This window comes from Aethalodelphis obliquidens, unplaced genomic scaffold (genome assembly GCF_003676395.1).
Source record: "Aethalodelphis obliquidens isolate GAN/ISIS:26980383/991018 unplaced genomic scaffold, ASM367639v1 scaffold46, whole genome shotgun sequence".
In the NCBI taxonomy this organism is placed as follows: domain Eukaryota; kingdom Metazoa; phylum Chordata; class Mammalia; order Artiodactyla; family Delphinidae; genus Aethalodelphis; species Aethalodelphis obliquidens.
The window spans coordinates 1,447,247-1,461,723 of record NW_020837990.1 but is presented as its reverse complement, the minus strand read 5'-3'; the positions used below and the strand labels follow the sequence as shown (position 1 = coordinate 1,461,723).

At 45.2% G+C, this 14,477-nt stretch overlaps 1 protein-coding gene across 3 annotated transcripts in view; it reads left to right on the top strand.

The window, feature by feature from the left end:
- The window catches only part of GRAMD1B (GRAM domain containing 1B), a 177,071-nt gene that overhangs the window by 30,394 nt on the left and 132,200 nt on the right, over window positions 1-14,477 (top strand). For all 3 annotated transcript variants that reach the window (XR_003427784.1, XM_027081980.1, XM_027081979.1), the window contains exon 2: window positions 11,160-11,225. Coding sequence is in view for 2 of the 3 variants with exons in the window: in XM_027081980.1 (XP_026937781.1) it covers window positions 11,160-11,225 (66 nt within the window). In the remaining variant the exon portion in view is untranslated. The remainder of the gene's footprint in view (window positions 1-11,159; window positions 11,226-14,477) is intronic.

The window sequence follows — 14,477 nt, the reverse complement described above, 5'->3', positions numbered from 1 at the left end:
CTCTTTGCAGCTTCCTGGCACTTCCTTCCTTCTCCAATGTGAAGGCTCTGGATTGGGAAGGAAGGGATTTTCTAAAGGCAGGAGGGGCCCCAGGGGGCTGGGGAGGGAGGAGGCTGGCCTCTGAGACTCTGCTGCCCAGGGCCTTGGCGAATTCTCACAGACTTCAGGTCCTGGGAAACAACTCGTCGACCCTGTTCCGTCCTGAGTAAAGGTTTACTACCAGGAGACCTGGTGAAGTTGTATTTACTCTCTTCAGACGGTCTAAGATTTCCGTGTGACGCTGAGTAGTGATCGAGGCCAAGGAAGCTACTGGGATGTGGGAAACTAGAAAGAGGTGGTGTGTTCCTTTAGCTAAGCGCAATTGAAGAGAGATAAGCTGGCACAATTCTCCTTGCTACCCCCCCCCCAATGGCGCCTTCAGGGGATGTAATGGGGTAGGTGTAAGTCTTTTAATTGTGTGAGGTGAGAGGCCTAGGTGAGGGATGCTTTAACCTCTGTGAAAACTATCTCAGAACAGGGCATTCGAGAAAAAAAATTTTTTTTTTCCAACCGAAGCTTGATTATCTATATTCTTGAGACCCAGGGATTAGCATGAAAATTTAAAATGCATTGTTTGGGATTAGTCGGTACAAACTGCTATATATAAAATAGGTAAGCAACTAGGTCCTATTGTATAGCATAGGGAACTATATTCAATATCTTTTTTGTTTTGTTTTGTTTTTTTGCCGTACGCAGGCCTCTCACCACTGTGGCCTCTCCCGTTGCGGAGCACAGGCTCCGGACGCACAGGCTCAGCGGCCATGGCTCACGGGCCCAGCCGCTCCGCAGCATGTGGGATCTTCCTGGACCGGGGCACGAACCCGTGTCCCCTGCATCGGCAGGTGGACTCTCAACCACTGCGCCACCAGGGAAGCCCTATATTTAATATCTTGTAATAAACTATAATGGAAAAGAATCTGAAAAAGAAGATAGATATACACACACACACACGCATATATATATATATATATATGCGTGTGTGTGTGTGTATAACCAAATCACTTTGCTCTACACCCGAAACTAACACAAATTGTAAATCAACTATACTTAAGTAAAAAAAGAAAACAAAAAGGAATACCGATGTCACCAAAAAAAGAAGGTACAAACTTCCACCTATAAAATACCTAAGTCCTGGGGATGTAATGTTCAGCATGGTGACAATAGTTAATAATATGATGTTGCATATTTGAAAGTTGCTGAGAGAGTAAATCTTAAAAGCTGTCGTCACAAGGAAAAAAACTGTGGGAATTCCCTGGCGGTCCAGTGGTTAGGACTTGGTGCTTTCACTGCTGGGGCCCAGGTTCAGCCCCTGGTTGGGGAACTAAGATCCCGCAGTCCTTGTGGTATAGCCAAAAAAAAAAAAGTAACTATGTATGGTGACAGATGTTAGACTTATTGTGGTGACCATTTTGCAATATATACAAATATCGAATCATTATGTTGTACACCTGAAACTAATACAATGTTTTATGTCAATTATACCTCAATCAAATAAATAAAAATTAAAATTCTTTTAAATTAACAGAAGAGAAAATTTAATACTCATAGGCATTTTAGAAAGAAAGAAACAAACAAAAAAAGTTGCAGCTTTGGGCTTCAGAATCTTTTCCCACTGACGAATACCTGTGATGTCTAATTGGAGGGCCACCTTCTTTCCTGTTCGCCCTCCAATGGAGTCTGTCAAGCATGAGGTACGGCTTCCTCATGTTGGATAACTGAGAGTTGGGCCACAACTCTGGCATAGGGGTGGGGCAGAGGAGGGCTGGTGTTAGGAGGACCATGCCAGCCCTCATGGGTTTGCTTACAGTGGTGGCTTTATTTAGAAGGTTCACATCTAATTCAAGTTGGCATCTCCAGAGCACCAAACCCTGAAGCTTAGTCTGCTGGAAACATGGATGAATTTATGGTCCATCAGGAATTCATACAGACTGGTGGGCTCCTTGAGGTCACAGACCAGGCCTTACAAATCCAGTAAGGACTAGCAGGATACTTTGAACACAGGTGTCCAGAAAAGGTTGATGAGCATTTTGGAAGCACATCGTAATCTAGAGGGAGCATGTAATCTGTACTCAGCGAAGTGTCTTTCTTGACTGGCCGGGGAGTATTCAGCAGAAAGTGGAGACCTCAGAGGGAGGACAAGGCTAGATATTTGTACATTAATTTATCATGTTGTACATCTAATAGGTCCTAAGTACAGTGCTGGGCATTGGGGATGGAAAGAAATGACCTAAAATGGGATCTTTGTTCTCAAATAACTTACAGTGTGGTAGAAGGTATACAGAACTGAATCAGTAATTACTGTATCCCAAGGAGTATGATAAGTGTTATGATAAAGGAAAGTACAGGGCAGGGTGATATAGGGACCATAGTGTGGGTGGTGGCCATCGAGGAAGATTTCCCTGAGAAGGTACTACTTTTGGAGGATGATAATAGCTATAATATTGAGTATCTACTCAATGCCAGATACCTTTCTAAGTATTTTGTGGGTACTAGTTTATTTAATTTTCACAACACCCCAGTGAAGAAGATACTTTTATCATCCCCAGTTTATGGAGGGTGAAATTGAGTAGGTGGAAGAATCGAGACTTGAGTGCTGACCGTCTACAGCTAGAGCCCTCAGGCTTAATCCCTGAAGATCCTGCCTCAGCCCATGGGAATGAGTGAAACAAAGAGGGGAAGTGGAGAAAATGATAAACCAGGCGAGAGAAGAGCAAAGTCAAAGCCAAGGACAAGCAGAATGACCGGAGTGGAGAGTGAAATCCTGGAGCCGGTGAGGGAGATGTGGGAGATGTGGACGCTAGGAAGGTAGATGGCAGTCAGCTTACTGGGCTTTTATAGCTTAGTTTTAGGCTAAACTAAGGAGTTTTTGAACTTTGTTCTGAAATTAGGAGACACCTAAAGGATTTTAAGCCAGGAGGAGGGGACTTCCCTGGCAGTCCAGTGGTTAGGACTCCTCACTTTCACTGCCGAGGGCCCGGACTCAATCCCTGGCCGGGGAACTGAGATCCCTCAAACCACGCGGTCAAAAAAAATAAAGTAGTAAGCCAGGAAGAGCCGTGATCAAATCTGCATATCAGGAAGAACACTGATGTATCAGTGTCAAGGACAGAGTGCAGCAGGGCCGGGTTGGCAACAGGCAAAGCAGTCAGGAGCCGATTAAAGTAATCCCCGCAGGGAGTGATGAGAGCTTGACCTCAAGCAGTGGCAGTCAATGTTGAAGGGAGGATGGGATGCCTTTGAGGGATAGTAAGGTAGCATCTGCAGGACCTGGTGTGAAATTGACATGGAGGTGCATTTCTGGTTCGCATGCATTCTTAGTTGTGGAGTCCAAGGAGAGGACAAAAAGATGGTGAAATCAGTATTGGGCATGTTCAGTTTGAGATTCCTGTTGGACCCATTCACCATGGCAAATGTATTATAATAAAAATAAGTATTATTAACATTTTGGAGGTACTTATTACTTGCCAAGACTTCTGTTAAGTGCTTTATATCAGTTAACTTGGTCAATCCTCCAAACAGGTGTGTGAAGTGACTTACATTTTAAAAGACAAGGGGGCAGGAATGTAGAGAGAGGTTAACAGGCTGCTCTGAGTTACTCCGATAACAAGTGGCAGAGCTGGAACTCAAATCCTGGGTTTGATCTGGAAACCTCTAAGCTGTTCAATAAAGCCTTCTGCAGTGATGGAGATGTTCTTTAGCTGCACTGATATGGAAGTTAATGGCCACATGTGGTCATCAGGTTCTTGAGATGTAGCTAGTACGACTAAGGAACTGAATTTTTAATGAATTTAAGCAGCCACATGTGACTAGTGACAGCTCAGTGCTGTGCTGTCTTTGGGGGTCATTAACTTATCCATCATAATTGAAGCCTTGCGTGTGGACATGATTCCCCAGAGATATATTGCAGTAGATTTTAATCTTCTGTGGGTTACATTCTCTATTTGAGAATCGGATGAGAGCTATAAATCCTCTCCCCTGAATGTGTAATATAACAATTTCAGAGATCCACAAAAACTAGGCTCCCCGGGTATAAAGCTGGAAGAGCAAGAAACCCAATAAAATGTGAACTCCTTGAGCATGGAGGTTTCATCTGTTTCATTTGCTACTTTGTATTTGGTATCTAGATTCTAGAACAATGCCTGGCCTATAGTTGGTATCAGATAATTTATTAAATGAGTGGCTGAATGAGTCCTGGGAAACATTTTAGGACCAACCAGAAGAAGAGTCCATGAAGTTCCCTAAAAAAGAAGAGAAAAACAAAAGTAGGATAAAATCCAAGAAAGAGGGCTTCCCTGGTGGCACAGTGGTTGAGAGTCCGCCTGCCGATGCAGGGGACACGGGTTCGTGCCCCGGTCCGGGAAGATCCCACATGCCGCGGAGCGGCTGGGCCCGTGAGCCATGGCCGCTGAGCCTGTGCATCCGGAGCTTGTGCTCTGCAACGGGAGAGGCCACAACAGTGAGAGGCCTGCGTACTGCAAAAAAAAATCCAAGAAAGAGCAGAGGGTCATAGAAGGCAAGAAGGGTGAAGTTTAAAGAATGGGAATAATCATCAATGCCAGACCTGCCTGGGTGGTCAAATGAGGTTAGGATGTAACTGTTGTCATTGGCTTTGGCAGTAACAGAGGTCTTGGTCGATCAAACCAAGGAGGGGTAAGGGTGTGGTCCAGGTTACAGTGACTAATTCACGAAATCTATGGTGAGGAAGCAGAGGCAGTGAGTGTGATGTCCAGTGGGTCTCTATCCTGGTTGCTCCCCAGAATCACTGGGAAGCTTTTAAAAAATACGCATTCCTGGACAGGCTCAGACTCTGACTTGGTAAATTTGGGGAGGGGGCCAAGGAATCTGCATAGAAAAGCTTCTAGCTTATTCTGATACAGATTTTTTTTAAAGTAATTTAGTTTATTGATTGCCTTAGGAGCATTAAAATGTTTTAAAGATGAACAATTTTAAATTACATAGAAAAATCAATAAATGAGATATGCCTGAAATAGGGAGATGAGGATTTCTTCTTTGTTTATTAATAACTGCTTAATTATCACAACACATTATATGCAAATCTCTGATAGAGTTTTGATGGAAGTTCGGCAGTCACCAAATAGTGCATTCTTTCAATAAAATATGGCCCTGTAGGGAAGGAAGGAAACATAAAGGAGTTGAGGGAGAGATTTTATTTTTTAAAGACAGAGACATGGGTATGTTTAGAGGCAGAAGAATTATTCAATAGAGAAACATTAGTGAGTTGTAATGAGTTAAAAGATATTTAGCTGGATTCTGAATCCCTCAATCTTTGACCAGCTACTCACATTGCTACTTGTTCCCAGGGAAGGCATTAAGCAGAAGCAGTCCTGCTACCTTTGTAGACAGATCATTAATCTTCACACAGAGCATGTTATTTTCTAAGTAGTAATTGAGAATATTCAGTTATGTTGTATAAGAAGCTGGCAGGCATTGGCAGTGTCCCAAATCACATCTGTTTACTTATCTTCTATTATTAGACTTTCCTATACCCGCTTGCCAGATGACAAACAGAAACTATTCTCTTTTCTTCTCTACTTACAGGCTACCTGCCTTTCTTCCCCCAGATGCCCTTCCTCTTTAAACTGAAATGGTAGATGCTAGAGTCATTTCTCAGGCAGATATAATTCAACATGAAAATCCAGCCTTTTATCAGTGACAGTGCAACTCTACTTTTCAAGTCAGTGGCTCTCAACATTTTTTATCATAAGGTTCTCTTCTGTTAATTTCCTCCCATGTATTGGATGTTTCAAAGTATTTATCTGCCAAACTAACTGTGAATATTAAGTACAATTGATGTCCAACATTTCTGGTACACCTACCAAGGCCCAAACGTGGCGCTAGACACTTTCTATAGATGATTTCTACCATTTCTAATCCCCACTGCAGTCCTTAAAGCCATGTGGTGTATACCCATGTCTGACACTTAGAAAAGTTAAATAATTTGCCCAGTATCACTGTGCTAAGTGGCAGAACTTGTGTCTTCCTGATGCCAAATCTTGAACTCATGCTGGGAAATAGGCTGAGAGAGGGTAAGGGACTTGGTCAAAGTTATAGGGCCAATAAGAAACAAAGCCAGGGCGAACCTCGGTTTGTCTGTCTCCATGCTATTCTACTACATCCACTAAATTTCTTCCCCCACTTAAAAAAATTTTTTTTATTAATTTTTATTGGAGTATAGTTGCTTTACAACATCGTGTTATTAGTTTCTTGCTGTATAGCAAAGTGAATCAGTCATATGTATACATATCCCCCACTTTTATTAATCAGACATTTATCAATCAAAGCCACTCTGAGCTTTTCAGAGCTTCTAATTAGCATAAGATAATTGGTATTAACACACTAGATTGCTCTGATTAGAGCCGAAAACAAAGAAATGCGAAAAATGAGTGCACAGCCTTAGTGTCGGTAAATGTACAGGTTCCATTAGGCTCTGGAAATACAAAAAGACATCTCGCATAGCCCCATAACTGCTTGGAATCCCCTGAATCTCCCAAAACCCCTTCCCGGCTTAGGAGACCCCATTAGTATCGTCTGGGCGAGAAAGAACTGTTTCTACTTAGGAAGCACCAGCTCAGAAAAAGTGCCAAATTTAGTTTCCACAGGAGCGAAGCTGTACTTTGCAGAGGGCAGAAGGACACCTTCCTGGTGGCTTGTGGGTTTAGGCTGACCTTCCTGCCAGTGCCCGGGGGTGGGGGAGGGAGGAAGGGAGACCAGTGGAATCATGGGAATTTACCCAGCCTGCCTTGCGGAGCTTCCTGCTAGCTCGGTATCCTGTGCATTTCTGCCTCTGGAGTGTGCTCTGCCTCCGATTACAATGGATTTTTCCCAGCCAGGGTTACTGGTTCAGTGTGACCTTCTAGGATAAGCTCCCAGCACTAGCTTGCTGGCAGAGAACGAAACCAGGACTCCAGATTCGATTCGCTTCAGCTGTTTTCCCTCCGGAACATTGCGGGACGCACAGAAGCGCTTCCCCACCGTATTTAGTAACACCAGTGTGCTGTTTCAAAATTTAATTTCTACAGTGGTTTTTATCAGCAGCTTGAATTTACAGCAGGAGGGATTTTAGTCAGCCTCATGCGTTTTCTAGCTCTTTTGGGGGAAAGGCAAACGGTTGCTTATACAACTTCCCTTCCTTGCAGTGTTAAGCTGACTTTCAGTCATCTGGTGCCCAGGCTAAGTCATTCCAAATCGGTGTTTGGAGTTTCTTTACAGACTGTCTAAGAGACGTTTTCATCCGTGAGCGCCCTCTGCCGGACTTCCTTCAAGTTCTTCCCAGCTTCCTTAAGCCGTAGAGCCCGCACTGGCCACCTGTCCCTCCAAGGCCTTGACTGAAATGGAGCGGTTGTGGACGTGGCCCTTGACCTCTGGCCTTCCACAGCCCTCTGCAAGCACCCTACCGTGGTGACGGCTCTTCTGCATGACCTCAGAAGACCGGCAGATTCATTTAGGGAGCAGGGTGAGCTGCCCAGCGTCCAGGTGGTCTGTACTGTTTGAAAAGGCTCATATAAAAGAGGAGCTGAGAATTTTGCCAGAGAGCAAGGCAATGTCTGAATCTCTGCTCAACAACGATCATTTCATGGGGTTGGGTGGAGTGGTAGTGGTTGGCGTCTATCTCACCTTTAAAGACGGTGGGAAAAAAAGTTCTGAAAATGGGAGGAGAGAGGACCAGGCTCCTTTGGCGGGTGGGGAGGCAGGGGGGTGTCTAGAGGAGGAGGGAGCCCATGCGTGCTGCAGCTGTTGCTGCTGTGGAGTTACCCGTAGTTCCTGCTGTTCTACGTTCTCCTCTCCAATATGTTGCCTGAAATTCCCCAGCAGAAGTGTCTGCGACCTGCGCCCCTTCATCCTTCCGGTGTTGCTGCGTCGCAGTGCTCAGGGAACACTTGTGCCTCCTAGACTGGGGCTCCTTACGTCCCAGCCTTCTAGCACAGTGCCCGGTAGGTGGTAAATGTTTGGTGAGCCGAGCTGAACCAGAATGCCCTCTCAGGATTCCCTGCCGGTCCAGTGGTTAGGACTCTGCACTTTCACTGCCGGGGGCCTGGGTTCAGTCCCTGGTTGGGAAACTAAAATTCCACAAGCCACGCGGAGTGGCCAAATAAATTAAGAAAAAACAAAACGCCCTCTCTTCTCAGTTCTGCTCATCCTGAATCTGTTCAACTTTCAAGTGTCAGCAAAAAAACCCTTGCTGTTGAGATGGTCTTCTCTTACCAGCCCCAGAAGGAAGTGATCTTTCTCTGGTCTATGTTTCTGTAGCTTTTAATATTTACGTCTAAGAGTTATCATTTTCTACTTTTAAATGTAGTTTAAAATTATAGTTTATATTGACTCTTACTTTCCAGATTGTAAACACCTTGAGAGCAGGATCCCTGTCTGATTCACGTCTTTATTTTCCATGACCCGCAAAACGATGACTTGCACATAATAATAGCATTTGTACAACAGTTAGTATGTGCCAAGCAGTATTCTCCATACTTCACATATGTTCATTCTTTAATTCTTACAGCAGCTTTACATTCTTTAATCCTTACAACAGTAAGAACTATCGTAACATCTATCTCCATTTTGTAGGTAAGGAAAATGACTTCTAATTTGCTCAGGGTTGTGTTAAGTAGGAAGTGGAGGAAGTTGGATGTAACCTGAGGCAGCGTATTCCAAAGTATTGACTTAACTTGGATGCTGCCTTTTGACATATGTGCACATAGAGAGCATTGGAGAAATACTTGTTGAATGCATGCACGTTGATATTTCTTAGTTATTTGGAACCAATAAATCGTTTGAAGGTGATCCATTGTTAACTTTTCATCTCCACCCTCTGAACGGTTTTCTAAGCAATGGGAAGGCCAGAAGGGGGCGCCAGAAAGTTGGTTCTAGTTTTGGTTTCAGAAGCTGGATGGCTTGGCCTCGTTCAGGTTCTGGTTTGGAAGTCAGCAGTGCCATCTAGTGAGATAACTTGCTAAAATCAGCTCACGATTATTTTTCTGAAACTCTGGTACTTCTCATTTAGTTCTGGGAGCCCCTCTATTAGCTTTACTTTAAGCCTTGATTGCCAGAGTGAGGGTAGGGTGAGAAGGAAGCACAGCCCCATTATAGATAGCTTAAATGGAGTCCAGTTTGATCTCTTCCGTGAAGAGGCCGTAATGCTGATTGTGGTCATTGGGTTGGTTGAGCCCCTTTGGGTGTTAGATAGTGTAAACCACTGGGTTCCAGACAGCCCTCCCTCCTACTTCTCCTCACATGTACTGCCAACGGTGTAGACTGGTATTCCTCTCTCTCTTTTTTTTTCTTTTTAAATTATTATTATTATTGTTATTTTGGTTTTTCTCTCTTGATGCTGAGTCTGCTGTGGAATTGGAGTTCCAGTCATCTGTGGGTTGCCTACTGTAGTCTTAACACCTATTCCAAGTTGTATAGAAGAGGGTGCTTGATACATATGACAGGTCAGTCCCAATGGAAGAAATCCCATGGGTTAGCAACACAGCAGTATAATTTTGTTATAAGGAGTTTTTAAAAGGCAAGTCTATGAGACCTTGCAAAGAGGGAATGATGAGTAGCCACATGTTCTCCACAGGGAACGAGCGGCAAAAAAAAAAAGTGCTTTGTGTAGAGTAAAAGAAAACACAGGATTGTGTACACACTTGGTTGTGCCAAGCAACTGGAAGCTTTGTGTGGGGTGCTGTTCTGATTTCTGGCGTGTGTGTGTGTGTGTAGGTGTATGTTTGTGTATTTGAAAATTTGATGTAAATTGCTTCTAAGTTCATTTACTTCTTGCTGAAAAATCAGAACATCAGAGCGTGGTTGGAGAATCACGTGCTTCTTTGGTGGAGAAGCAGTCGCTGGGGCAGGGCAGGCACTTACCCTACAAGATTGTTCACAGTTTGCCGTCTTCTGGGGATCTAGTCTAAGGAGCGTACTCTGCAGAGAGCAGTGCTTTTTATGGCTCTGAACTATCCACCAGAACAAGGGAACAAGGTTGGTTGTACTGGGCCTGGGTTATAGTGACATTTATGGTAACAGGAATTGATTATGAATGGAATCTATGCCAAACAGGGGTTTGCTAACTTTTTCTGTAAGGGGCCATACAGTAAATATTTAGGCTTTGTGGGTCTAATGGCCTCACTACTGCACTTATTCAGTTCTGCCTTAACTGCACAGCTCTGCCATTGTAGCAAAAAAGCAGCCCTGGTTAGTATGCGAATGAATGGGTGTGGCTGTGTTTCAATAAAACTTTATTTATGACATCATTTTGAATTTCATATAATTTTCACATGTCATGAAATATTATTATCACTTAAAAAATGTTTATTCCCAGCCATTTAAAAAAGCAAACACCATTCTTAGCCCACGGGGGCTCCAGCCTCTTGATTAGAAACCTGGAGTACTTAATAATTAGCAATGAATAAAAATTATTTGTTCACCAGCTTTCTGTTCAGTTAGTGTCATAAGGTGTCTGAACAGCTTTTCTTTCTCTTGAGTAGGATGAATGACTGTTGAATTCCACAGTCATTTAAAGTAAGCACTTCAAGAACTCTTGTGAGTTGAAGCTCTATAATCTTCGTGCCTACAGGGCTTTAAGGAGTGGAGGGACTCCACCTTCTAATCCCTCTTTCGTCCCTCACCCTCTTCAGCCTTCCCTGGAGGCGGGGAAGCAGGCCGGGTGGCCCCAGACTCCATCAAGTCTCAAGTCTTTCTCCTGCTGGAATTCCCTCCTGCCCACACCCCTCCCCTTCCTGCCCACCAGACTGCAAGCCAGCACCTTGAGTGTCTCAGGGGAGGCGGAAGAATGGGATTATTCTGTCCTACAGATCTAGAGGCCCAGGTACAGAGAATGCCAGAGGCGTTCACTCTCTGAGACTGTGTGGCCTGGGAAGAAGAAGGTGATAGGTCAGGATCTTCCTCTTGTGCTTTAGGTATGATGGGTGGGTTTTTCACCAAATGTGTCTCAGTTCCACCGTCTGGCAGTATACCCTCTGTGTAAACTTCCCCGGGGAACGTCTACCTTTAAGATGTTGTAACCCCGTTTCTCCATTGAGCCGAAGTCTAGATGCTCTCCCCCAGGGTTGAGAAAGAAGCCGAACGTTAACGGTTCACATCCTGTCTTTTCTCAGCAGCCAGCAGAGCAGCCATGACGATGACTCTAGCAGGTTCCTGAGTCCTCGGGTGCGGGAAGAAAGGTAAGATCGCATGAGGAGGGAGAGATGGGAGCAGCGATTACAGTGGGTGGGGAAAATGTTTGAGGAAGATAGTGCTTCTGCCGCGAACGAGAACTGTGGGAAACTGCAGAGAAATAGGGGCCCGCCAGACCTCTGTGCTCAAACACGGCTTAGAAGGAGGATGCGCCCCCTCGACCCGAGTAGAGGGGACCGATTCTAAAGGCTTTTGGTGTCCAGCAGGGGAAGAAGTCAGTGTGTGGAAACCAAGTCCGTTGGGAAGATGTCAGAGTGGACTTGGCACCCGAGGCACACTCTAGAGGTCGGGTACGGTGTGGAGCGAGGCGGGAAAGGGTATTTTGTGCCCGAGGAAAACGGCGTGGCCGGGGATGCGTGTGTGGCATCAGAGTGGTACCTGAAAGGTGGGTTCGCCTCTTGGTGGGTGTCAACCAAAAGATACAACCAAGCTAAAGATCGGAGGAAGGAAGGAGTTATCCCAAAGCAGTGTTTCCCTCACAGCAAAACTGGGGAAGTTTTAAGCTAAGGGTATTCATGCATATTCATGAGGGGCTTGAGCTGAGGAGAATTCAGCATGAATTTGCGACAGAGGTCGACAGAGTTCAAGCGTTAGTTGATTGAGGTGAGGAGCGTGGACATCATCCTTCCGTCCTCCACCTGGGTGGGGGGCACGTGGGAGTCAGCATCATTAACCTGTTAACTTCTCCCACCTGGTTGGGGTTTCTGTATCTGCAAAACAGCTTAAGGATATTGTTGTGTGTATCCCTGGAGGGGGATCCAGGACCCTGCCCCAAGGCTGCACTATTGTTTCTTGACTGTTCCTCTCCTGTCGCCTCCGCCTCCGTATCCCCTCCCTTCCCTGATTAGCAACTGTTTGAACCTGCCCGCTGGAACTCAGGGAAGGTCGTGGAGGCTGAATGAAGGCTATTTCCTGTAATCAAGAAGTGGGGGGCACAGAAAGGCTTTTGTGCCCCGGAGCCCCACAGGGTCCTGCTCGGTATCACTATCTGTTTGCAAGATGACAGCAGAACACCAGGATTGGAGTGGATGGTAGGTGTCAGAGGTTAACGGAGAATGAGGTGGGGTGTACAGGGGGCCCTGAGGATACGGAGGCTCCTGGATGCCCGTTTGAGGCTCTGAGGTGGGACTGGGGCTGTGGGCCCCAGGTGGCATCTGCGGCATGGAGCGCCTCTGAATGGTAGACAGAGGGAGCGGTCTGCTGCAGCAAGTTAAACTTCTGTGCCCAGCGAAGGTGGACCGTGCTGACCTTCACGGGAAGGGGGTCTCAGCAGGCAGGCCGCAGGGCTCTGCTTTTGGTCTAGCTCTGCTTATCATTTTCATCAACAAACCGGATGAAAATGCAGAAGGTACTTTTACCTCATTTGTCAAACTTATGGTGGCTGCTCAGCTGAGAGGGAGTAGAGAGAACACCAAGGACGATAGAGCCAAGACTTAGTATTATTTCAAATACAACAGTAGGTGGAAACAACACGGAGCATTTTAAAAAAGGAAATGTGCTATTATATATTTATACATTTATATCAGAATAGTTTCTTGAGTGTAGGGTTACCACGGGGAGCCTAACTTGACAGGATTTCATGTGGAAAAGAACTTAAGGGTTACTTTTTAACCAGCTGCATATGAGCCAGTGATCTGAAGCAAGTACCAAATGATCTGTAAAAGTCTGAGTTCATTACTGGAAGGATGGAGCATGGATTTAAAAAAAAAAAAGGTCTTACTGTAGTCTGTACTAGTTTGACCATATCGGATGTATTATTCTCCGTTCTTTGGAAAAGGATATTGATAAATTAGAGTTCAGAAAAGAATGATCAAGATGATAACTATGTGATTATAAGGATTGGTTGAAGGAAACAGGTTTAGCCTGGAAAAGAGAAGGTTTAAAATGACTATAGCAGCACTCTTTAAATATCTGAAAGCCTAAGAAATAGAACTAGAGGGGTAGGAGTTACAGCGAGAAGGATTTCAGCTCAGGATAAGAAAGAACTTTTCCATGACGAGAGCTGTACTGCAATGGAACAGGCCTTGTAAAGTAATGAACTATCTCCTCCATACAGGTGTTCAGACAAAAGCTAGATGGTATGTCAGGAAAAGGGTTTCATCCTGGGCAGGAGGGTGGGACCTTCCCTTTATATTTATAAAGTTTTATGAGTTCTGCGCTAGTTCTCAGTTTTGTGCTTGTTACTAACCAAAATTAACAGTTCAGCTCATCAATTTAGGCAGAGGCATGGGGCCTCCAAGGGGCAAAGATTAATCACTCTTGTAAAGATGCTTTCATCAGTTATGATCTGATGGCAGTGCCCTCAGTTTCTAGAGTGGCCTTCGCTCTCTTTTCAGTGCTGTCTGGATTTCGACAACCATACTCTCAAAATTGGAAGGGTCCGTAGAGTTCCCCAGCAGAACTCCCTTCCTTGTGCTTGGGCGCCAAACATCTCTGGGAGCGTTCCGTCCATTTCTGATCATCATACCTTCAGCTGCTCCTCGTCTATCTGCCCTATGATTGGCAGCTCCTCGGGTCGCTCTGTTTTATCCCTGCTGCTTAGGGCATTCCTGGGAGAGATGAATAAGTGCCAAATTGTACATACTCTGCGATGCGTTTTTCCCAAGGCTGCTTGCTAACTGGAGAGAGCCCTGCCTTTTTGTTCAGTAGTTGGGATTGTATGCTGATAAAAATTATATTCTAGCTCCTTCTCTGCCCACTCCCCCAACCAAGTGAAATGTTATGGAGGGTCTCCCTTCCAAACCTCTGCCCAGAAAAATCCTCTAAATGTCTTCCCTGGTCCTTTCTTCTCCCTGGCCCACCGACAGCCCCCTGAACTCTTCACGGTGGATGTTGGATACAGTTCTGCACTAGCTCACCTTGGGCAGTATGGGAAACTGAGAGGGCTGGGATCAGAAGGATGCTTCTTGTGGCGGTCCCTGTGGACCCCTCCCCTCGAAACTCAGGACGGATGTGTGTTCCCCATGGCGTTCCTGAATGAATTCTTTTTTCCCTTCTCAGCCAGTGGGTTCTCCTGGAGAGAGCAAGTCCTCAGAGTGCTAATTAATCACTCAGCCCCAGCTCAGCACAAACCTTTACACCCTGCACCTAATCCTTCCTCTAACATGTTTCCACCCAATTAAGAGACTCTCTGGGGCATTTTGGATCTTACTCTGTGATATCCTGACCTAGAGCAAGTGTGAGATCTGAGCCCTGTGGAGATTTTCTGCGGTGGTGGGGAATCTGGTTTGTGCCCTTTG